Source organism: Carettochelys insculpta, chromosome 1, assembly GCF_033958435.1.
Source record: "Carettochelys insculpta isolate YL-2023 chromosome 1, ASM3395843v1, whole genome shotgun sequence".
In the NCBI taxonomy this organism is placed as follows: domain Eukaryota; kingdom Metazoa; phylum Chordata; order Testudines; family Carettochelyidae; genus Carettochelys; species Carettochelys insculpta.
Genome location: NC_134137.1, coordinates 49,774,551 through 49,797,668, shown reverse-complemented (window position 1 = coordinate 49,797,668; position 23,118 = coordinate 49,774,551). Strand labels below are relative to the sequence as shown.

At 47.3% G+C, this 23,118-nt stretch overlaps 1 protein-coding gene across 2 annotated transcripts; it reads right to left on the bottom strand.

Moving 5' to 3' along the window:
- Positions 1-18,975: 18,975 nt before the first annotated feature.
- Positions 18,976-22,710, bottom strand: RASL11A (RAS like family 11 member A). Of its 2 annotated transcripts, none has more exons than XM_074982202.1 (4): positions 22,327-22,710; positions 21,916-21,972; positions 21,723-21,802; positions 18,976-19,794 (listed from the first exon to the last, which is right to left on the bottom strand). In XM_074982202.1, exons 1-4 carry the CDS (start codon positions 22,448-22,450, stop codon positions 19,339-19,341), a joined length of 717 nt encoding a protein of 238 aa, XP_074838303.1. In that variant the 5' UTR covers positions 22,451-22,710; the 3' UTR covers positions 18,976-19,338. The 2 variants fall into 2 exon arrangements, with proteins under 2 accessions (XP_074838303.1, XP_074838306.1); XM_074982205.1 differs by lacking the exon at positions 22,327-22,710 and adding an exon at positions 22,106-22,303.
- Between the last annotated feature and the right edge of the window lie 408 nt (positions 22,711-23,118).

Sequence of the window (23,118 nt, the reverse complement as noted above, 5' to 3'; positions counted from 1 at the left end):
AAGCACTGTGAAGTAGGAATGTCAATGCACCCATCTTGGGGAACTAAAGAAGGGAATTCTAAATCCAGTGCCCCTGGGGAAAGGTGGGAGGAGGGCCTGGCTCCATATCCGGGAAGGGGCAGAGCCAATGGCGGAAGGGGCAGGGCCTAGGGCATTTGGCCTTCAGCACCACCAGGACCATAGCGCTAGGTCCTGCATCCTGCTCCTTCCAAGCCGCAAGCAGCTGGAGCTATACTGTCATGGCAATTCAAAGGGGACCAAAGCTCCAGCCACTGCCACCATTGCCAAGGTAGCAGCAGGTGGAGCTCCAGGCCACTTTGAAAGGCTGGGTCTGGGCCTTTGCCCCCTCCCCTCCACCCCTCAGTGGTCCTATCTGAATCTAACGTTTGCTTTCCATTTTGACTGTGCTGACAATGGTATTTCTGTGGGTTTATATGCAGCTGCTGCCACTGGCAAGTAGAGGGGTTCCCCTTCCGCTCCTCATGGGATACAGACGCCAGATAAGGAAGAGAAAGAAGAGGACTCAGAATGAAACCTTCATTGATGTCCTGCATCAGGCCATGGGCATGGGCCTGGAAGATGAAGATGAAGGTTCTACAGCGAGGGAAAGAGCAAACAGAAGAAAGAACCAGGCGTCCCAGAAGGAAAAGGAGAGGGAGCTGCACCAGGACATAACGGGGCTACTCCAGCAACAAACACAAATGCTGCAGAGTCCTGTGGACCTACAAGTTCAACAACTGCAAGTTCATTTCCCTGTACAGTCCATAGGGAACTCCAGTGTTGCACTCACCCCCTCAACTTTCCATGTGGCATCAAGAGCCGGCGGTGGATGTTAAAAACAACCATAGCTTCACATACATGTACACCAACCAAGGCTCTCACAGGTCAGCGTACCTAAAGTGGATATGAACGTTCCTTCCCTTTCTTTACCCCCCTATTCCCCTCGACTTGCTTTTAAGTTTCACATAATTTTTGAGGACTTTGTGTTAGTCAATAACATTCTGTTGTTTTGAAAGTAATAGGGCCCGACATCTTCTGCATAATGCCCAATGCTGATGAAAGCATCCACTCACTTCATATCACACACCGTGCAGCAAGTCATAGGATCATTGACAAAGGTAGTGTAATAATCGTACAAGTACAGCAAGCATGGCTGTGTTAATAGGTGCATTGTCTGAGCTAGAATCGCATGCGTGTGCTAGTTCCTAATTGGTCCCCGAAGCGAGGCAGGCCGAGCACCGTACTGTATAGAACAATGCATTACTGTGGCTTTTTGTTAAAAGGCTCTTTTAAAGTTTCCCTGAGCTCTATTGGAGACTTATCCCCCTCTTTAGATTGTGGCCCCTGCCCTAGTCGTCAATGGCTGGCAGCCTGATAATTAGTTGAGATGGAATAATCTGAGGAGGGCATGCAGAGGACTAAGCTCTGGAGGTAGCTGCCCCAATGGTTATAGTGGTGGAAACTGATGTCCTAAGGTCCTCACATTTCAAACTGCTGCTGCAAGGTTACATCATCTTTGTGATGGGCTGTCTACTTCATGCTAGTCCATTTAAATATGGAGATCTACCTACCTCATAGAGCTGTAAGGGACCTTCAGTGTTACTGAGTCCAGTCCCTTTACCCTCACAGCAGGGTCTATCACCATCCCTGACAAATTGTGGTTTTTTTTAAATTTGTTTGCCTCAGATCCCTAAATAGCCCCCTCAAGGGGACTGAGCTCATAACCCTGGGTTCAGCAGGCCAACTATCAAACCACTGAGCTATCCCTCCCACTTGTACAGCTGACCTTTTATACTGGATATGGAAGCCATTTTATGTGCCTATTGTATCTATTGGCCCCAAACAGTGTGCCGGGGGCACACATTATCATATTCATAGGTAGAGTTACAGGAGTTTTAGCTCTGTAGTTGTGTTTAGTGCTATGATTCACAATAGGAGGTGCGACCTCAGCCCCAGCCAGAATAATGGACTAAACAATGGAATGTAGCCAACTGGATCAGGTGACTTTGGGCTGAGCAAAGGAATTGAAATCAGATGCCCAGACATCCAGCCCACCTACCATGTAAATGACTGGGGTATGCTAGTCAAATCGGCAACCAATGGCATTTTGCCACAGTGGCTTGTGCCTAATGGGAAGGAGAAAGGGTTTGGTCCCAAGAGTGTACCATGTCATGGACCTAGCAGCTTCCATCTTTGGACTCTTGGACTTTAGTCTTGGTTCTCCGTTCTGGATCCATGTTCCAGCAAGCTGACTCCAGCTCGCTAGGTCTCCGGTTCTCCAGTAAGTAAAGATATGTGACCTGAAATTATATCCCTGATGGGATGGACTTTCAGAGACTTTCAAGAATCAGCACACAACATCGCCGGCCTGCGTCAACAGCTGCAATTGATGTATGTAAAGTATTGCTTTAACAATTTTTTCTTTCTAACCCTATTCTTTCTTTTTTGTTAATAAACCTTTAGATGCTTAGATCTGAAGGATTTGGGCAAGAGTGTTATTTTGGGGTAAGAGCCAAGCATATATTGACCAAGGACTGCAGCTGGACCCTTTGGGACCCAGGAGAATATGTATGGCATTGGTGAAACAAGTTTGAGAACAAGTTACCTGAATTTGGGGGTTGTTGGTCTGGGCTGGTAGAGCAGCTAGGAAGTCTGTGGGCTTGCTTGTGTGGCTTTTGGCTGGCCAGTGAGGCTGGTAGAGGTACTTTTGTGACTTATTGGATTTGCCTCAGTGAAAAGGAAGTCCCAGCCTAGGGCTGTAAGTAGCCCAGTTTTAAGCAAAGATGTTCTGCATTGATTTCTCTAGCTGTACCGAGAAACCCCATCATATTACACTCATAAAGGGTTAATAGAACTCATGGGAGGCAGCACACCAGGAAGCCAGTTGGACAGGATCTTTGGAATGCTATGCAGGAGGCAGCCAATAAGAGATGGTCTGAGAGACGCAGCCAGTTGGGTTAGGCTGCCCCATATAAGAAGGGATGCAAAGCAGAGCAAGGTCACTGGAACTCAGGGAGGGAGGACGGACTGGCTGCATCACAGGTAGAGGGTAACTAGGTGGGTATAGCTCAGTAGGGCTATGTCTACACGTGCACGCTACATCGAAATAGCTTATTTCGATGTAGCGACATCGAAATAAGCTATTTCGATGAATAGCGTCTACATGTCCTTCAGGGCTGGCAACATCGACGTTCAGCGTCGACGTTGGGCAGCACCACATCAAAATAGGCGCTGTGAGGGAACGTCTACACACCAAAGTAGCACACATTGAAATAAGGGTGCCAGGAACAGCTGCAGACAGGGTCACAGGGCGGACTCAACAGCATGCCGTTACCTTAAAGGGCCCCTCCCAGACACACTTGCACTAAACAGCACAAGATACACAGAGCCGACAACTAGTTGCAGACCCTGTGCATGCAGCGTGGATCCCCAGCTGCAGCAGCAGCAGCCAGAAGCCCTGGGCTAAGGGCTGCTGCACACGGTGACCATACAGCCCCACAGAGGCTGGAGAGAGAGCATCTCTCAACCCCTCAGCTGATGGCCACCATGGAGGACCCTGCTATTTCCATGTTGCGGGACGCAGATCATCTACACGTTCCCTACTTCGATGTTGAACGTCGAAGTAGGGCGCTATTTCCATCCCCTCATGGGGTTAGCGACTTCGACGTCTCGCCACCTAACGTCGAAGTTAACTGCGAAATAGCGCCCAACACGTGTCGACGTAACGGGCGCTATTTCGAAGTTGGCCCTCCTACTTCGAAGTAGCGTGCACGTGTAGACGCGGCCTAGTAGAGCATGTGCTTTGCATGTATGAGGTCCTGGGGTCAATCAGCAGTATCTCTGTACCTTTATTTGTTGGGAGACAAAATGCAGCAGCACTTAATGAATCCAGGAAGTTTTTGCAGAAGTTTGCGGATAACTTCCTAGTATAAATCCTGAAGGAACCCACCAGGGGCCATGCACAACTTGACGTGCTGCTCGCAAACATGAGGAGATGAGTAAGAGAAACAGAAGTGGGTGGCAACCTGGGCTGCAGTGATCATGAGATGGTAGATATCAGGATCCTGACAAAAGGAAGAAAAGTGAGCAGTAAAATACAGACCCTTCATTTCAGAAGATGAGACTTTGACTCCCTCAGAGAACTGATGGGCAGGATCACCTGGGAAGCTAATATGAAGGGAAAAGGAGTCCAGGAGAACTGGAAGCATTTTAAAGGAGTCTTATTGAAGGCATGGGAACAAACCATCCTGGTGCACAGTAAGAAAAGTAAATATGTTAGGCAACCAGCTTGGCTTACTAGGGAAATCCTCCATGAGGTTAAATTCAAAAAAGATGCATGTAAGAAGTGGAAACTTGGACTGATGACTAAAGAGGAGTATTAATATATTGCTCAAGAATGCAGGGGAGTAATCAGGAAAGCAAAAGCACAATTGGAACAGAAGCTAGCAAGGAATGTGAAGGGTAACAAGAAAGGTTTTGACAGGCATGTTAACAATAAGAGGGATGAGAGAAGTAACCTTGCCACAGATGATGTGTGAAAAGCTGAAGTACTCAATGTTTTTTTTTTGCCTCTGTTTTCACAGACAAGGTCAGCTCCTAGACTATTGCACTAGGCAATGCAGCATGGGAAGGAGGTAGACAGCCCTCGATGGGAAAAGAACAGGTATTTAGAAAAACTAGACATGCACAAATCCATGGGTTTTAAGGTGTCCAAGGGTACTGAGGAAATTGGAAAAGGTCATCGCAGAACCTTTGGCTATTATCTTTGAAAACTCATGGAGATCTGGAGAGGTCCTGGATGACTGGAAAAAGGAAAATATAGTGCCCACCTTTAAAAAAGGAAAGAAGGACAATCCAGGGAATTATAGACCAATCAGCCTCACCTCAGTCCCGAGAAAAGTCATGTCAAGTATCCTCAAGGAATACATTTTCCAGCACTTGGGAATGGGGGAAAGTGATCAGGAGTAGTCAATATGGATTAACCAAGGGCAAGTCATGCCTGACCAATCTCTGATTAGTGTCTATGATGAAATAACTGGCTCTGTGAATATGGGGAAGATGGTGGATGTAATATACCTTGACTTAAGTAGAACTTCTGATACAGTCTTCCACAATATTCTTGCCTATAAGTTAAGGAAGTATGGATGGGATAAATGGTCTGTAACGGGAATAGAAAACAGTCAGGCCCAACGGGTAGTGATCAATGACTCTTTGTCTGGTTGGCAGTCAGTTTCAAGTGGAGAGCCTCAAGGATCTGTTCTAGGGCTGATATTGTTCAACATCTTCATTAATGACCTGGATATGGGGGTGGATTGCACCAAATTTGCCAATGAAACTAAGCTCGGGGGAGAGGTAGATACATTGGAGGGTAGGGATAGGGTCCAGAGTGAGCTAGATAAACTGGAGAATTGGACCAAAAGAAATGTGATGAGGTTCAACAAGGACACGTGTAGAGTCTGGCACTTGGGATGGAAAAATCTCATGCATTGTTACAGGCTGGGGACCAACTGGCTAAGTGGTAGTGCAGCAGAAAAGGACCTGTGGATTACAGTGTATGAGAGGCTGAATATGAGTCAACAATGTGCCCTTGTAGCCAAGAAGGCTAACAGCATATTGGGGTGCATTAGGAGAAGCATTTCCAGCAGATCTAGAGAAGTTATTATTTCCCTCTACTTGACACTGGTGAGGCCACAGGTGGAGTACTGGGTCCAGTTCTGGGCCCCCCAGTATAGAAAGATGTGGATGCATTAGTTAAGGTCCAGTGGAGGACAATGAAAGTAGTTAGGGGGCTGGAGAACATGAGGAGAAACTGAGGGATTTGGGCTTATTTAATCTGCGGAAGAGGAGAGTGAGGTGAGATTTGATAGCAGCCTTCAACTTCCTGGAGGGGGGCTCTGAAGAGGCTGTTCTCAGTACAGTAAGCCCTCGAGTTAGGTGGGGGGTTGCATTTCTTCAACCCCCACATGACTTGAATTTTCATGCAAGTTGAGGGGAAACAGTTCCCAGCTCCCCTGGGCTTGCAGGAGCCAGAAAACTGACCAGCTCAGCAGAACTGGTCTGTTTCCTGGCTCCCAGAGTGGCAGAGAGCTGGTAAGGAGGTGGCAGCCTGGTTCCTGGCTCCTGGCTCCCAGCTGCTTGCTGCTTGCAGGACCTGCAAGGCCAGGGGAGCTGGGAATCAGGCAGCAGCCCGGCTCCTGGCTCCCCTCCACTTGCAAAGGGGGAAAACTGATCAGGGCAGCAGCCTTCTTCAGTTTCCTGGCTCCAGCCAGTGGAGAGGAAGCTGGAACCAGGGGGCAGCCTGGCTCCCGGCTCCCCTCTGCTCCTTGGAGCCAGGAAACTAACCAGGGTTAAAGTCCTGCTCAGTTTCCAAGCTCTACAAGCAGAGGGGAGCTGGCAGCCAGGCTGCCACCTGGTTTCCAGATCCCCAACACTCCAGAGGCCAGGAAACTGCTCCTGTGAGGGGCGGCAGCCTGGCTCCGCTGCACCCCTGACAGGAGTGGTTTCCTATCCAGACAGAAGCTATGAGTCAGGCTGCTGTCCTTAACAGAAGCGGTTTTTTCCCCCTGCTCCTGTCAGGGACTGCAGCCTGACTTGTGGCTGCCATCCTTGACAGCAGTAGCTGCTGCCCCTGACAGGAGCAGGAAACCACTCCTGTCACGGACTGCAAGAGTCAGGCTGCCTTCTCTGACAGGACCGGTTCCCTCGCTTCTGTCAGGGGCAGCAGTTGCGTTAACCCGAGACACGCACAGCTTGATTACACGTGTCTCGAGGGTTTACTGTCGTGACAGATGGCAGAATAAGGAGCAATGGTCTGAAGTTACAGAGGGAGAGGTGCAGGTTGGATATTAGGAAAAACTATTTCACCAGGAGAGTGGTGAAGCATTGGAATGTGTTACCGAGAGAGGTGGTGGAATCTACATCCCTAGAGGTTTTTAAGTCACAAATTGATGAAGTCCTGGCTGGGATGATTTAGTTGGGGTTGATCCTGCTTTAGGCAGGGGGCTGGACTAGGTGACCTCCTGAGGTCCCTTCCAGCCCTAGGATTCTATAATTCTATGAGCTAGCATCTTGGGCAGAGCAACATTAGGCAGGATCAGGGGAGCAAGCTCCTGGCTGACTGAAAGGCAGACAAGGGCAGAGAAGGTGCGGTAGGCAGCAGGGAAGTGACCCAGAGAACTAGACTTTGGCACTAGAGGGGGCACTGCGCATGGTTGCCATTTACTGGGTCCCTGAGTCATGACCCAGAGTACTGGGCGGACTTGGATTCCGCCCCCCCACACACACATACTTGCACTGAGGAAGCAGCTGGACAGTGGGCTATGGTCTCCCAAAGAAGGGGAGAGACCAGAACATGACACAGCCAGAGAGGTGTGTTCTTTGGGACAACATGCTTCCTGGAGTAGATGCAATGGCAATGAGATGATTCACGCTGGTGAACTAATCTAATTCCCAGGGACAGCCAGCAGGAGGTGCTGCAGCAATGAGTCAAACCCCATCACAGTCCGCAAATTCTTCCTTCCTTTCCTCCCCTGCACCATCAGCAGCAAATTGCTTTACAGCCCTTACAAATCTTGGGAATACAAGCAGGGTTTCAGCGACATAACACATCTGTTATTGCTGTTAGTTCCTGACAATCTCACTTTTGTTTATCACCCAGCACTGCAGTGATCCCACTGTGCTTACCAAGGATGAATTTTAAAACGAGCTAATATCTGTTGCAAAGTATACCACTCAAGCAGGCTCACATCAAGCTACTCACAAGCCAGCAGCATTTTCCTTAAAATGTTTCTGTCAAACTGTTGCCTTCGGGCCCAATCATGCAGTCCCTTCTCAAACAAAAATCCCGTTGATGTGCCTTCAGTGGGAATCTTTCCCGGAATGAGGAGTAGCAATTTGAATCAGATTTTGTTTTATTGCCAGAAAGTGGCCTAGGGAGTGTTTGAATCACTTAATTTCCCCCAATGGGAGGCAAGAATTGAGCGCCCCATTCCCAGACCTGTGCTGATTAGCTGTACTTGATCAAGGATTGGGGTTGTGGGGACAGAGAAACCACTTCTTGCTTCATTTTGAAACATGGGTAAAATAATCAATTTTCACAATGAGTAAAGCTCTGATTAACCTGCCAGGGGAATATTTCAGCTTCTAGAATAAATTTACCATTTACCACCAATGAGGACTAAAACTAGTACACAAACAACATGAGACAGTTTCCAGAAAAAAATGTACATAAATTTATTGGAAGTCTGGGCACAGATCTAGGGCATGACATTAGACCCATATCATGCTCTGGATCTGCTGTGCATGTATACATACCATGCACCCGGCCACCAAAGTCAATGGGGGCTCTGCTTCGGAATGCCTGCTCCTCAGAACAACTTGCAGGTTTGCAGCTGTGTAGCTGAGGTGTTTGCATGTGAATTGCCACTGAATGGCAAACAACCAAATTGTTCCTTTGTGATTAAAAAAGAAAAAAAAATCTATTGAGCTGTATGACATGCAAATTTCACTACGAAGTTCTGCCGATGGCCAAAGAAACCTGTGCTTCATTTCAAACAGCACCCTGACTGGTCTTCTATTAATGGAATGAAAGAATAGAATGGATTTATACCAAATGCCCACTAGCCTAAAAGTCAGAATCTGTGTTTAAGTTTCTGATCTAATTTTTTTCTTGGACAAAAGCATCAAACAATGGGAAGCCACTTAGATGAATTACTCAGAAGTATTTTCTCATCAAAACTGTTTTGTTTTTATTTAAATACTGAGTGGGTGGTGCTGGTGGCATTAGCACTGAATTGTACCTACTTTATCAGAAAAACAGGATGAGGTGATATTTTGTGAGCTGAGCTCTACCCCAAATCCAGTTTATCAGTGTGTCATTCTGAACTGCTACCTCCAGAAAATGTTACTTTTTCAAATTACGTCAGCAGCACAGTTGAATCACTATATTTGTAACTTCATTCCCCAAAGTATTGTTCTCGAGCAGTGACAAACGTGGGAATGACTTCAAACCCATGGGACCAGTAGTAGTAACTGCATGGGAACCTGAGCCTGCCCTGACATTGGTGTAAATCAGAAGTAATACCGGAACTTAATTCCAAACATGCTGTATATACCTGTGCTTTTTTTTGGGCTGGTACTTGTTGGTACTGAGTACCAGCAGCTCGACAGTCCCACCCCTAGGATTGGCTGGCAGGAGGCAGTGGGGAGCTGGCTGAGTATCGTCTCCTCTTTTTACATAAAAAAGGCACTGGTGCATATTAGCTTTAAATAAGGAGCAATTCCATCAAAAGTCAAAGAAATTACATATGTAAAACTTTTCTGAATTGCATCAGAATTAAACCCAGGTATTTTGTTGCTGATGCCTTTCTGTTTAGGTTCAATATGCTATTTAGGTTCTAATATTTTAATACTGCTGCTTTTTTAATAAGGTCCTGGCCTTATTTAGGGTCCTTGTCTTGCTTGGATAGAACGATCTTAAGTCAATGGGAGTTTTGTGTGAATAGAGACTGAAAGGGTACGCTGACATAGCAAAGTTATTTTGAAATAACAGATGCTATTTTGAAATAGCTTTGCTAGCACCTACACAGTGCAAACTCTAGTTCAAAATAATTTTGAAATAGTGGTTGGATTATTTCAAAATCGGTGAACCTCATTCCACAAGGAACAGTGCCTAGTTTGATATAGTTACTTCAATATAGGGGCTGTGTAGCCAGGGAACATAGTGCCTATTCTGAAATAAGCCATAGTGCATCCAATGGCTCTCTTTTGAAATAGGCTCTATGGTGTGTAGATGCTCTATTTTGAAATGGCTGAGGGCTATTTAGGAATACATTTTTGGTGTAGTAGCATTATTTCAAAATAAGCTCTTCTGGAATAGCTCTTCCAGAATAGCCTACTTTGAAATAAGGGCTCTGTGTAGGCTTACCAGCTGTGTCTAAACTAGCGGGTTTTTTTGAAAAAGCCGGGGCTCTTTCGAAAAATCCCTCCGAGTATCTACACACAAAATGAGTTTTTTTAAGTGGGAAGAACACAGCACTTTTTCCAGCAGCCCTCTTCCTCTACCAGGTGAGGAAGTGTGCCTTTTTCTGCAAGATTCTTTCAGGAAAAAAAACATGTGTAGATGCCCCAGGGGCCCTTCTTCCAAAGAGCAGTTCTCCGTTGTGCTGGATTTTTCAGTCCCTGGCCTGTTCTTTTGAAAGAGCGGGCACTGTGTGGGTGCACTCTATCAAAAGAGCAGACTGATTTTTTATCTGCTTTTTTGTGCGTGGACTTGCTCTTTCCAAAGATTTTTCAGAAGAGATCTTCCAGAAGAACTTCTTTCAGAGGATCGCTGTAGTGTAGATGTAGCCAGCCTGAAAGAATAGTTTCCCAGTACCTTACGCATCTTAGGCATGCATCATTACTACTGTGCTGACTTTTTTTAGCAGTTTGCACAGGTGCGAACAATGACACACAGTAGAAGGCAGTGGAGAACAAAACACTGGATAAGGATTGGATGCTAAGGTAAATGGGACTCTTTTGGGAAATACTCCTTCTGGCATATATTTATGGCACTGCAAGGCTGAACTGAAATACTTAGAACAAGCTTATGACAACTGGTATTTTAAGATTCATAGTCTTTAAAAAGCATAATGGGATGATTTCAGTACGGGGAGATAACTAAGCAAACTAGCTTAACATGGAGATTGTAATGTAAAAACAGTCATAATAGTGTGTAAGGCAGCACAAAATGCTGTTGCTGAAAATCCACTCATCTTAGCCTTTGAAATTGCCTTGACTTGGCTTAGTCATAGTGGTGGGAGGGAATGAAAGACAAGTGTGTCTTCTTCCAATATAAGATAATGGAGCAAAGTGGGCCCTAATTTACTCCAGTGCAAGCTTGTTGACCTGGTTATATAACTTTTTGTCAGTAGCGCATAAGCACGTTAGAAGAGTCAGGTATTAACTATGTAGTGAATAAATGGATGTATTTTTCAAATCAATCATTACCAATTCCAAAATATTTTTTTCTGGCTGGGCTGAAAATACATCTCCTATGTCTTTCAGTCAATCCAAAATCTGAGATCACACCTGTTAACTGTCTGTTTCTTTAAAGGATCTAATTAATTTTATTCACTACAGGTTGACTCTTCCCTAGTCTGGCACTCTCGGGACCTGACCAGCGCCCAACAAGAAAACTTGCCGGACCACAGGTGGTCAATATTGTCTAGCACATTACCAACACTTCTGCTGTTTACTGGGCTTTTGGAAGACATTTGGGGGTAAATTACAAGTAAATAAAAGCACAGAACACTAAGAGCCACGACTGGTAGCTGTACACAGACTTTATGGGACCTGGGCTAGGTGACTCCTGAGATCCCTTCCAGCCCTATGATTCTATGATTCTGTGGTAAACTTTAATCCAGCATGATTTAAGTGGTCATCCAGCTAATTAAAATCATTCCAGATTATGGTTGTTGGCAGGATGAGCGAGAGCCAGACTACAGAGTTTCAACCTGTACTTTACATGCTAGTTGTAAGTGGTACAGTTCTAATTTTTTTCATGCAAATACAGATTATTGAATGATCCTAAGAAGTAAGAGGTATGTTCTAGGTACATTGTCTAGACACATTCTAGACTCTAGACACATTGTCTGTCATTGGATTGTTTGATGTGCATATACAAACTGAATAACAACTTGCTCAGTTAAACAAGTGAGCTGTGGGTGGGAAGAGTATTTTGTAAATCAGATATAGTATACAACAGAGGTGTTCAGTCCAAAAATAAGCACCAACAAAATTATGACTGCAACCCTTTCCTCTAAAATATATTTCTAGTTTTTCATTCATTGCACTAAAATTATTTACAAATATACAACAGTAGGCACTTCTAATATACCTTAATAAGGGACTTCCATTTCAGAGAAGGGCACGTCTTCATGAGAGCCCAGAGTTCAGTACAGCATGGGTTGATGTATTGCATCTAGAATAGCTGTACTAAATCAATGACCAATCATTCTCCCATCCACTTCAGTATTCTCCCAGAATGAGAAGAGCAACTGTGAGCTTAAATTGACCTGCCCATGAAGGATAGACCTGCCCAAAGTCTTTCATATGCATGTCAAGTGGCTCTTATTTTTGTTATTTTTAGGGCCTTTCCATAGATGCTAATTAACCAAAGGTATTTGTCCCCAGGTTGCAGTATTAGTTCCAGAGTTCAGTGAGGTGTGTGAGGGAGGCAGAGTCCCCTAGGGCCTGCTCCTACTTCTTTTCTACTCAACTGAAGCTACAGCTTGGACCTCCCTGGTCCAGCACCCTCAGGAAATGAGTGATCCCAAACAAGGGATTTTACTGGACCCAGGGAGGTCACTCCCCTGCTGGCCACCACCCTCAGTCCTGGGCTCCTTTCTGGGTGTTAGCCAGCTGCCAGCCCTGGCTCCTGGTCTCCTGGCAGTCAGCTTCCTGGCCCCAGCCGTGGCTTCTGCTCCCCAGCTGCTGCCAGCTTCCTGGCCCTGGCCACAGTTCCCCAGCTGCCACCAGTTTCCTGGCTGTTTGCCATAGTTCTCCCACCACCACTGGCTTCCCAGCCACTCTGGCCCAGCTGCCATTAGCTTTCTGGCCCTTGCTGCAGCTTTCCAGCCCAAGCTGAGGCTCCCAGCCACTGGACTCTCAGCTGGCCCCTACTCCTGGCAGCTGGGGCTCTCTGGCCTACCTGGACCACAAATGTTGCCAGACCAGAGTCCCAGATTTCAGAGGTTCAACTTGTATTTTGTCAGCTTCAGGAGAGCAGGAATAGACTTTTAGCAAACCTTGAGGCCAAAGCATGTTTGTATTTTCCAAATGTTCTCTGTCCTACCTGTCACCGGGGCATTTAAGGTCCTGGTAAAACCTAACTGTAGTAGTAGTAGTAGTAGCATCCTTCAGTCTACGTAGACCATGGATCACGCCCTTCGTAGTTCCATTTGGATTCATCATTTGCAGCGTTGACTGAGACTGTGAAGGCCCACATGAGAGTGACAGTCCTTACTGCATCTGTTGCATGTGTAATGGGTGTCTGGCAGGTCCTTACTGTGCTTTCTGTGGGCTCGCTTCTCCTCTGCTAGCTGTCCTGATCCTCATCTCACCCTTCTGAGGGCCCTTGTGTAGTTCCTCCCTCCATCTGCTGTGATCGTCTGCCAGCTCCTCCCAGCTATCCGGCTTGATGTCTACCTCCCTGAGGTCCCTCTTGCAAACATCTTTGTAGTACAATTGGGGCGTCCGGGAGGTCTTTTGCCAGAGGCTAGCTCACCATACAGGATGTCTTTTGGGATCCTTCCATCATTCGTCCTGTGGACATAGCCAAGCCAGCGGAGCCGCCACTGCCTGAGGAGGGTGTGCATGGTTGGGATTCCAGCTTGCTCAAGGACGGCGGTGTTGGACAATCTGTCCTTCCACGATATTCCAAGGATGCGCCTGAGGCAGCGCAAGTGGAAGACTTTCAGCCTCTTTTCCTGGTGGGCGTACAGGGTCCAAGACTCGCTGCCATAAAGGAGGGTGCTGATGATGCAGGCTCTGTAGACTTGCATTTTGGTGTGTGCGTACAACTTGATGTTATTCCACACTCTCTCGCTGAGTCTGGACAGAGGTGTGGCTGCTTTTCCGATCCTCCTATTTAGCTCAGTCTCCAATGACAGGGTGTCAGTGATGGTGGACCCAAGGTAAATAACTCGTGACGACCTCTAACGTATAGTTGTCAATGCTGATTGATGGAGGTTCAGCAACGTCCTGACCAAGTACGTTTCTTTTCCTTAGGATGATGGAAAGCCTGAGGTCCTTGCGTGCTTTGGAGAACTGATCCAGCAGTTTCTGAAGCTGGTCTTCTGTGTGTGACACTACAGCAGCGTCATCTGCGAACAGCATGTCTCTGATGAGGACTTCCCACACCTTAGATTTAGCTTTCAGCCTTGCAAGATTAAAAAGTTTCCCATCAGATCTTGTGTGCAGAAAGATGCCCTCTGTTGAAGATCCAAAGGCATGCTTCAGGAAGAGTGAGAAGAAGATCCCGAACAACGTCGGAGCAAGGACGCATCCTTGTTTGACGCCACTCCTGATGCTGAAAACATCCGATAATGTGCCATCATAGTGGATGGTTCCTCTCATGTCTTCGTGGAAAGACTGGATCATCTTGCGTAATCATGGTGGACAGCCTATCTTGTGGAGCAGTTTGAACAGTCCATCCCTGCTGACCAAGTCGAAGGCCTTGGTCAGGTTGGTGAAGGCAATATAGAGCGGCTTCCTCTGCTCCCTGAAGTGCTCCTGCAGCTGCCTCAGAGAGAAGACCATGTCAATGGTAGATCTCTCTGCGCGGAATCCGCACTGTGATTCGGGATACACCCTCTCAGCAATCTTCTGGAGTCTGCCGACGATGACGCGAGCGAACACTTTACCAGTGATGCTTAGAAGGGAGATTCCACGGTAACTGTTGCAGTCGCTTCTGTCTCCTTTGTTCTTATACAAGGTTATGATGTTAGCGTCGCACATATCCTGTGGAACCTCTCCCTCTCTCCAGCACAGGCACAGTAGCTCATGTAGGGGCTCCAGGAGAGTGTCTGTGGCACATTTGATTATCTCTGGTGGTATACCATCCTGGCCTGGGGCCTTTCCTACCGCAATGCTGTCGATGGCTTTCTTCAGTTCGTCCATAGTTAGTTCCTGATCCAGTTCGTCCATTACTGGTAAGAGCTCGACGACATTGAGGGCTGTATCAACCACAGGCCGTGTCTACACTAGCCCCAAACTGCAAAATGGCCACGCAAATGGCCATTTCGAAGTTTACTAATGAAGCGCTGAAATGCGTATTCAGCGCTTCATTAGCATGCGGGCGGCCGCGGCACTTCGAAATTGACGCGCCTCGCCGCCGCGCGGCTCGTCCCGATGGGGCTCCTTTTTGAAAGGGCCCTGCCTACTTCAAAGTCCCCTTATTCCTATGAGCTGATGGGAATAAGAGGACTTTGAAGTAGGCGGGGTCCTTTCGAAAAGGAGCCCCGTCGGGACGAGCCGCGCGGCGGCGAGGCACGTCAATTTCGAAGTGCCGCAGCCGCCTGCATGCTAAAGAAGCGCTGAATACGCATTTCAGCGCTCCATTAGTAAACTTCGAAATGGCCATTTGTGTGGCCATTTCGAAGTTTGGGGCTAGTGTAGACGTAGCCACAATGTTCTCGCGTGAGTAGAGCTTGGAGTAGTGCTCGACCCAGTGCTCCATCTGTTTGGCTTTGTCAGTGATGACTTCACCAGATTTGGATTTCAGAGGTGCCATCTTTTTCTGGGTGGGTCCTAATGCTTTCTTGATGCCCTCGTACATTCCCCTGAGATTACCAGAGTTAGCACTGGTCTGGATGCTGCTGCATAGCTCGAGCCAGTAGTTGTTGGCACAGCGCCCGGCTGTCTACTGTACTGTTTTTCTGGCTGCTCTGAGTGCTTGCAGGGTACTCTGGCTCGGTGAGCATTTGTACTCCAGGAGTGCAGCACACTTCTTTTCGATGGCTGGAATCATCTCATCGGAGTTAGCTTTGAGCCTGTCATTTGTGTTTCTAGCTCTTCTTCCAAACACTGACAAGGCCATGTTGTAAATGGTATCCCTCACATGTTGCCATCTGGATGTCACATCGGCACCCCCAGGGCTGCTGTGCAGATTCTCCTCGAGGGTCACTGTGAACTTTTCAGCTCTCTCTGAGTTTGCCGTCTTTCTGGCATCAATGCAGGGCCTTCCAGTTGGTTTAGAGTGGTACAGCTTCTTCGGTCTCACCTTGAGTTTGGAGCAAACTAGAGAGTGATCTGTATCGCAGTTGGCACTATGATAGCTGCGTGTCAGAAGGACATTTTTGAGGTTATCACATCTAGTGATGACCACGTCTAGTTGATACCAGTGTTTTGAGCGTGGGTGTCTCCATGTCACTCTGTGGTGTGGCTTGGTTTGGAAAAATGTGTTTGTGATGCACAGATTGTGGCACATGCAAAGTTCAAGAAGATGCTGTCTGTTTTCATTCATTTTTCCCACACCGAAGTGGCCTAAGCAGGAAGGTCATGAGTCATGACTGGCTCCAACTCTCGCATTGAAGTCACCCGAAATGTACAGTTGTTCGCAAGCAGGTATTTGCACTATGGCAGCACTACGCACCTCATAGAACTTGTCTTTTACTTCTGGTGCGGCGTGCAGGGTTGGAACGTAAGCGCTGATCAGGTGGACAAGACCGGCGCAAGTTTGAAGTATGACCCGAAGGAGTCTTTCTGATCCGCCCACGACTAATTCCACCATCTGTAGAAGGGTGTTCTGATGGCAAAGCCAACACCACACTCCCTGGGTTCATCTTGGGCTTTACCGTGCCAGAAAAAGGTGTAGTCCTTTCCCTTTAGAGATCCCGAATCTGCGAGTCGCGTCTCTTGCAGAGCAGCAATGTCAGCTTGGAGCCTCTTCAGTTCCTCGTTGATGACAGCGGTCTTTTGGGTGTCGCTGATGTCCTGAAGATTTTCAGTCAAACCGGTCAGCGTGGTCCGCACATTCCAGCAAGCAAGCTTAAAGCTTTGATGGTTTCCTTTTCTTGTTGACTTCTTCTTGGTTTGCCTGGTGCTCAAATTTCAGTCATTTGTCAGGTTTGGGAACCTTAAGCCTCACGCACCCAGTGAGGCAGGTGAACTGTTACGGGACAGTACCCTTCTGGCTAGGGGCTGCCCAGCTTGAGGTGGGTGGTGACTGTCCAGTGAGATGCGATGATCTCTCCCACCGTCAATGGCAACCCCTGGCGCTTGTTCTCTACACCAATCGAGCAAGAGCTTATAACCGGTATATGTTACCTCCCATGTTGGTTCAATGCTCTTAATCGATGCTGGAGTACCTCTCTAGGCATGAGTCTGGGCAATTTTTTTGGGACCCCGGGCTGCCCAGGTACCAGTGTCCCCCTCTTGGCTTTACTGATGTAGTCCAAAGGAGAGGATAACCTCTACATCTGGTGCCAGCTCAGCTGCAGGAGTTGCTGGGTCAATGCCAGAAGTTGGCAAAGAACTGCCTTAGGACTCCCCTCCAGATTTTCTGTCAGGGTTTACTCCCTTAGCCTTGCTCCTTCCCAGGATAACCCACAAGGCAGTGGGGCCAAACCTTACTGAATTGAGTAGGAATTCATTGTACGCAAATCCGTGTGTGCTATTGCATACAATGTCTCTTGGAGAGAGGTGGGGGTGGAGAAATAATGAATGTAAACTCTGATGAGAGTTTCAGTGAGCTAGTTATCTGGCACTTCGCTTCAATGAAGGTAGTTAGGCAAGCAATTTTCCCAGAAACAATCCTGGGGGCAGTGTATGCAGTTATATCTCCTTTATTATGCAATAGCTCAGCTTTTTGAAGTTTCACCACAAGGAGGGGACCTTGTCTGTTGGTTGCCTGTTACCTAGAACAGGCTGTGTAAAGAAGTGACTTACTATTGTGCTTGTTCCCAGCTAAGGCACTTAATGAACCTGTAACCCCACAAGCTACCCTTGACAAGCTTTGAAGGACTGACCACTAAAAAACTGGAGCTGAAGATTTCAGGTAAGTTTATTAGCATACACATAGATTTTCTTACCATACTATTGTCTTTCTGTAATGCCTGTACCCTAAGAATAAATGTACTTGCTTAGGGAAAGCCGTGCAATTACCTTTATAACTGGGGGCAGTTACATTGCTCATAGAATCTAAGAGGAAAATAGGCAAAGCTGGCTTGCTTAGGCAGTCTAACTTACTGAGAAATTCAGTGTACACAGGGAACTGTAAAGCTCAGAAGCAGCCCTGGCAGGAGACCAAGACACTTGTCTCTACCTCAGAAAGGTGATGACTAGGGAACCCAGCAGCTGGCGAGGAAGTGGTTTTGGCTAACCACCAAAAAGGAAGAATGGTGCAGTTGCCCAGGATGTTGTGAGGAGTATATATTGAATGAATACATCTCTGAGTAAAGGCTGCAAAAGTTGGACCCTCGGGGATTTTAAAGATAGCATTCTTATTTGATGCTGCAGTCTACACTTCCCTGGGTCTGCATCACTGGGAATTGCACGTCAATACATTTTCCATCTATCAAGAGGATGGGTGGGGGAGGGAAAGAGATATATGGTTGAAAGCAAGATCAATTTGATGCTACTGCAATGGCTGATGCAGAGAATTATGGGATTTCCTTGTAGCACTACTCAAAAAAAAAATGGAAGCACCACCAACTGCATAACACTCTGGGGTTCCAACACTGCAGACATTGCTAGCTATAACTCCTACTGAAGCCTAAGAGGGAGTTATGCCTGAGTGAGCATTTATATAAACAGCTGGGAGCATATGGCTGGAGCTTGCCAAAACAGGGGCTTGCTTTAGAGGCATATTCATTAACTAAGACCATATTCTGTGTTACAGTACCTCTTAAAAGCAGTTAGTACAACCATTCTGCTAGAGACGAAACTATGCTAGATAAATTGGCAAGGCACTGCATTTTGACTAGCTTAAAAAAAAGTGCCTTGGGAAAAGTCAGTCATTCCTTTAAATACGTTCTATTTATGGAGAAGTGCTTGTATGTCAATCAATTCTGTTCGCAGCAGATCTACTGCCATAATATTCAAAGCACTATCACAGCAATGCCTCCCACTTACAACCTTCACAGAACGTCGAGAACCAGCACTTTGGCCCACAGCGACTTGCAAAGAAAAATTCATCCCTGCTGAAAATTCATGGAAGCCACAAGTGATTAGTTCCCAGCTGAGGATCTACACCAATGCTTTCTTAGTACAAGGTATGTGGTAATGCTTGCATAATGTAATGCATATTGTGAACAGCACAGTGTAGCACAAACTCTAAGTTAGCCCAAAGGGCTTATTGCCACCCTAAACGTTAAGGATTTAGGTTATTTTTGCCAGTCTCTGTACACACACTAAGGTACCAATGGGTCAGCCATGAAGGAGAGAAGGCCTGCTCAGTGTTCTGGTAAAAACAGGACTATTGAAACCACAGTTTAACCATTTCACCTTTAATAACACTTTCTACATACATAAAGCTCATCAGCCAAGGATCTCACAGCACTTGACAAAAGGTGTTACATTATCTTCCCCATTTTGCAGATAGGGAAATGGAGGCACAGATGCAGCAACGTGGCTTAGGTTAAACAGCAAGTCACTGTCTAAAACAGGACTAGAATCAACAGCTCCCAGCTCAATCCCTTTCTCCAAGTGAAATCCAGCTTGTTACAGCACAATAGTTCTTACAAAAAAATTACAAATTTTCACCCATCTGCACAGGGCATAAGTACAAAAATAAATATTTTTTAAAATTCAGTTTATAAAAATAAGTCCCTTTAGTTGCACGACTCAGTGTTGTGTTTACTTGACTTTAGAAGATAATGCCTGTTTGAAACGTCTCTTTAGATCTTGCATGTTCGGAGACTTGGGTCGAGGGATGATGGATGATCTCCGTTTGTCTCCACTGCTACTTTGATGATGTATTTTGCTAACTTCCTTACAAAGATACTGAAAAACATCACACACCCCATAGTAGTTTTCACTAGTGGAGATTTCTAAAAACACAGTGCCCAGTTCATTAGCCAGCTGTATCCCCTCATCAGTCTGTACCTGCCTCGCATGGAGGAGATCCCCTTTGTTTCCCACAATAAGGATGGGTATCTTAGAATCTGGATGGACTTTGCGTACGTGCTGATAGAGAGGACGAATAGACTGGTAGCTACTGTAGTCTGTGATGGAATAGACCAAGAGAAAGCCCTCTGCCCACCTCACACATCTAGACAGAGAGTCCAGCACCTGTACAAAGCCTTCTTGCACCTGTAAAAGGAGAGAGTGGATGTCAGACAATGGGAAGATGAATCTTAAATTGAATCATTTTTCAAACAGATTAAGAAACATGACATTTGCCCACACTGTGCAATCAAATGAACTTTATTCCTATTCACTGAGGCTACACCTACCAGAGAGAGTTTTGTGGACAAAACTGAGGTTTTGTAGACAAGCCACATGCTCAGTCTACACACAAAATGAGTTTTATTGACAGTGTATTGACAAAACTCTGCACTTCCACTGGCAGTGTTGTGCCTCAAAACTGAGGCACAACTCTGCTGTTGACAGATGTCAACAAAACAGCTGTGTAAACATCCCAGGGGGCCTCTCTGGACCAACAGAGCATCCACAACAATGGGCAGCCTTGTCTTCTGTGCTTCCAGGTGCCTGTTTCATTGAGAGAGCAGCCAGGCAGTCAGACTGCTCTGTTGACAGAGCAGAGTGGTCTCCCGATTTGCTTTTATGTGTACACATGATCGGTCGACAGAGGTTTTGTTGGGAAACTCTCCCGACAGCGACTTCTGTTGGCAGAGTGCTGTAGTATAACCGTAGCTTTGGGGGCAGGTCTGGCTGTTAAAGCTTTTGAGTCTTTACAACAGATAAGGAAGCCTGAAAATTGTTTCATCATTTTAAATTAAAATCAAATTGTTTAGTTGTGGTACATCTAGCTTAGCACTGCAGGCAATTGGTACATCCTCACTACAGGGAAGATTGACCCTGCAGCAATCAATCTTCCGGAGTTTGATTTAACACACCTAGTAGGGATGCACTAAATCAAGCTTACAGGGCACCTGCATCAGTACTCCTACCCCTCATTGGGGCAAGGGAAGTCAACAGGAGACTTTCCCCCCCCTCAGCCTCCTGCTGTGTGGATGTTAGCAAAAAAAATAATCAATTTTAGATAAGTCAATTCCAGCTACACAATTCTCATAGCTGGATTTGCATTCAAAAAAAGGGACTTTTGCATCCTAGTGTTGACCAAGCTGTAATCACTATAGCAGACATTTTTCAAGCATTTGCTTTTATAGTCTATCAGCAGACAGAGTAAATGATCAAGCATGCTATGTCATAAGTTTAGTATTTTAAATGATTGCTTTTTTAAATTTTCTGTGTGTAAACTTGACTTCAACCTCTCTTAGACAAAGAGTTAATGGGCACAAAACAGACATAAAAACATTCCAGATCCACAAACCAGTTAGTCAACATTTTAATGGAGTGGGCCATTCTGTTAATGACTTAAAAGTTTGTGTGTTAATAAAGAAAAATTTTCACACCACTCTTGAAAGGGAGACAGCCGAGCTGTCTTTTATATTCAAAATCGGCACCTTAACATGTGGTTTGAACCGCGATGGGAATTTTCTGAGTCACTGTAGGGGCTTGTTTGCATACTTGACAATCTAATTCTTGACCTCCTCCCCGCCTCACTCTCTGATTTGCTCACCTTGATCATTTTTTTCTGATTTGTCCTCCTTGATTACTGTTTGTTTCTCTGTGCCTTAAACATTGAGTATGTTCTGGTATGGCTATGGTCTGAAGAAGTGGGTCTGTCCCATGAAAGCTCCTCACCTCAAATTATTTTGTTAGCCTTTAAAGTGCTGCGGGACTGCTTTTTTGTTTTGATAATATACAGACTACCAAGCCTTTCTCTCTGTTACTATTCAACCTAAGTAAGTTTGCAGTAACTGCATTCCAAACAGCCATTACAGGTTTTTTGCACAGGCTTAAATCAATTCTATTTATGGAAATGTTTGCTAATGTACCTTTTGACAATCATAGGTATTAGTCATAGAAGAACTGTAGGCAGTGATGCCTGAATGGCACCAATGATCAGGAAAGAAAGTCAATAGAAATACAATCTTTCAGTGGAGTTTGGAAGGAGGGCCTTCCACCTCCCCCCTTCAGAAGCATTTGCATACCTGAATACATCCTGGAGTGTCTTGGATCTGTATGGAAACTTGCTCTCCCTCTACGTGAACCAGTCTTGAATACAAGTTGCCTGAGAATTAAAGGAAGGTAATGAAAACGTTTGTTTTGGGGCAAGGGGAGAAATTCTAGAGAGACGCAGTCCCTAGCAGGTGGGCTCTGCCAACAGACATAAAAAGCCCTCACCTGTATTGGGTTCATAGTCGCCAATAAACCTCTTCGTTAAGAATCGAACAGTCATAGCTGAAAACAAACCAACAGGTACTTTTACTAACGGCCGCCTGACAAACCGCGCGCCCGTCCCGCCGCGCGCCCGGGCATGCGCCGCTCCAGGTCGATCAATGGATGGAAACGCAGAAAGAGCTTTAAAACTAACCCGGCCGCGGGGGCGGGTGGCTGGGAAGGGTGTCCCGCCAGGTGCGAGCCAGCCCAGGGCACAGCAGCCGGACAACGCCTGGCGGCGGAGGAATTCTGCGTCCTTACCAAGCCGACGAGCAGGCCAGCCAGCAGCCCTCGGCTATCGAGGCAAGTGGGCGCTGCGCTCCCCCGCCCATCCCGCTCCGGCTCCCGGACAGCGGCGCGCACGGCTGCACTCACCGCTCTTGCCCACGCCGCCGGCGCCCAGCACGGCCAGCTTGATGTCCCGGCTCTGGAAGCAGGGCGCGGGGCACTCCAGGATGGGCGCGAGCAGGAAGTTCCCGGACATGGTCGGCGGCCGCATGGAGCGTGGCAGGGAGAGCTCGGGGCTGGCACTGGCACCAGCACCGCACACACCGGCCCTGAGCGTGGGGAGTGGCGGCTGCTGGCGCTGCAGCTGTTCCTGTCGCGGTGCAAGCGCCACTGCCAGCGCGCCTGGGCAGCGCGCGCTTTTAAAGGCATCCCGGCGCCGCTAGGAGCCGCCTCCTCCTCTCGCCGACCAGCCCCAGCGCTGGGGAGGCTGAGCCCTGCCGCAGTCGCTGTAGCTACGTACGCACAAGGCGGGTTTGCGCACACAGGGCGGACGCCACCGGCCCCGCACCGCGCCTCGAGCCCTGCTGGCCGGGGGCAGCCCGGGGGTGCTCGGAGCCGCGCTGCCGCGGTGGCCCCGGGGGGGGGAGCCCCCATCGAAAGGGGAGGCGGGCGCTGGAGAAGACAAGCCACTCAGAGCCCCTGGGGGCTGCTGGCGTAGGAGTTTGCCGGCTGCGGGGGCGACGCGTGCCTTTGCGTAGGCTGTTGGGGGACAGTCAGGCTAGACGGGGCCCCGAGGATGCTCGAGTGCAGTCCTCGGGGCTCTGGCAGGGTTCAGGAACTCCAGGGCATTCCCCCACCCCCAGGCGTTTGTCTAGCCTGTCCTTAAACCCCCAGTGGCGAGCATCCTGGAACCTTCCTTGCCAGCCTGCTGCAGAGCTT

Excerpts from the sequence above, each read along its gene's own strand:
- RASL11A (XM_074982202.1), bottom strand. The coding sequence starts at position 22,450 with ATGCGGCCGCCGACCATGTCCGGGAACTTCCTGCTCGCGCCCATCCTG. Across the intron at positions 21,803-21,915 it reads CGACTATGAACCCAATACAG|GCAACTTGTATTCAAGACTG; the intron begins GTGAGGGCTTTT and ends TTTAATTCTCAG. Across the intron at positions 19,795-21,722 it reads ACACTCCAGGATGTATTCAG|GTGCAAGAAGGCTTTGTACA; the intron begins GTATGCAAATGC and ends CTCCTTTTACAG.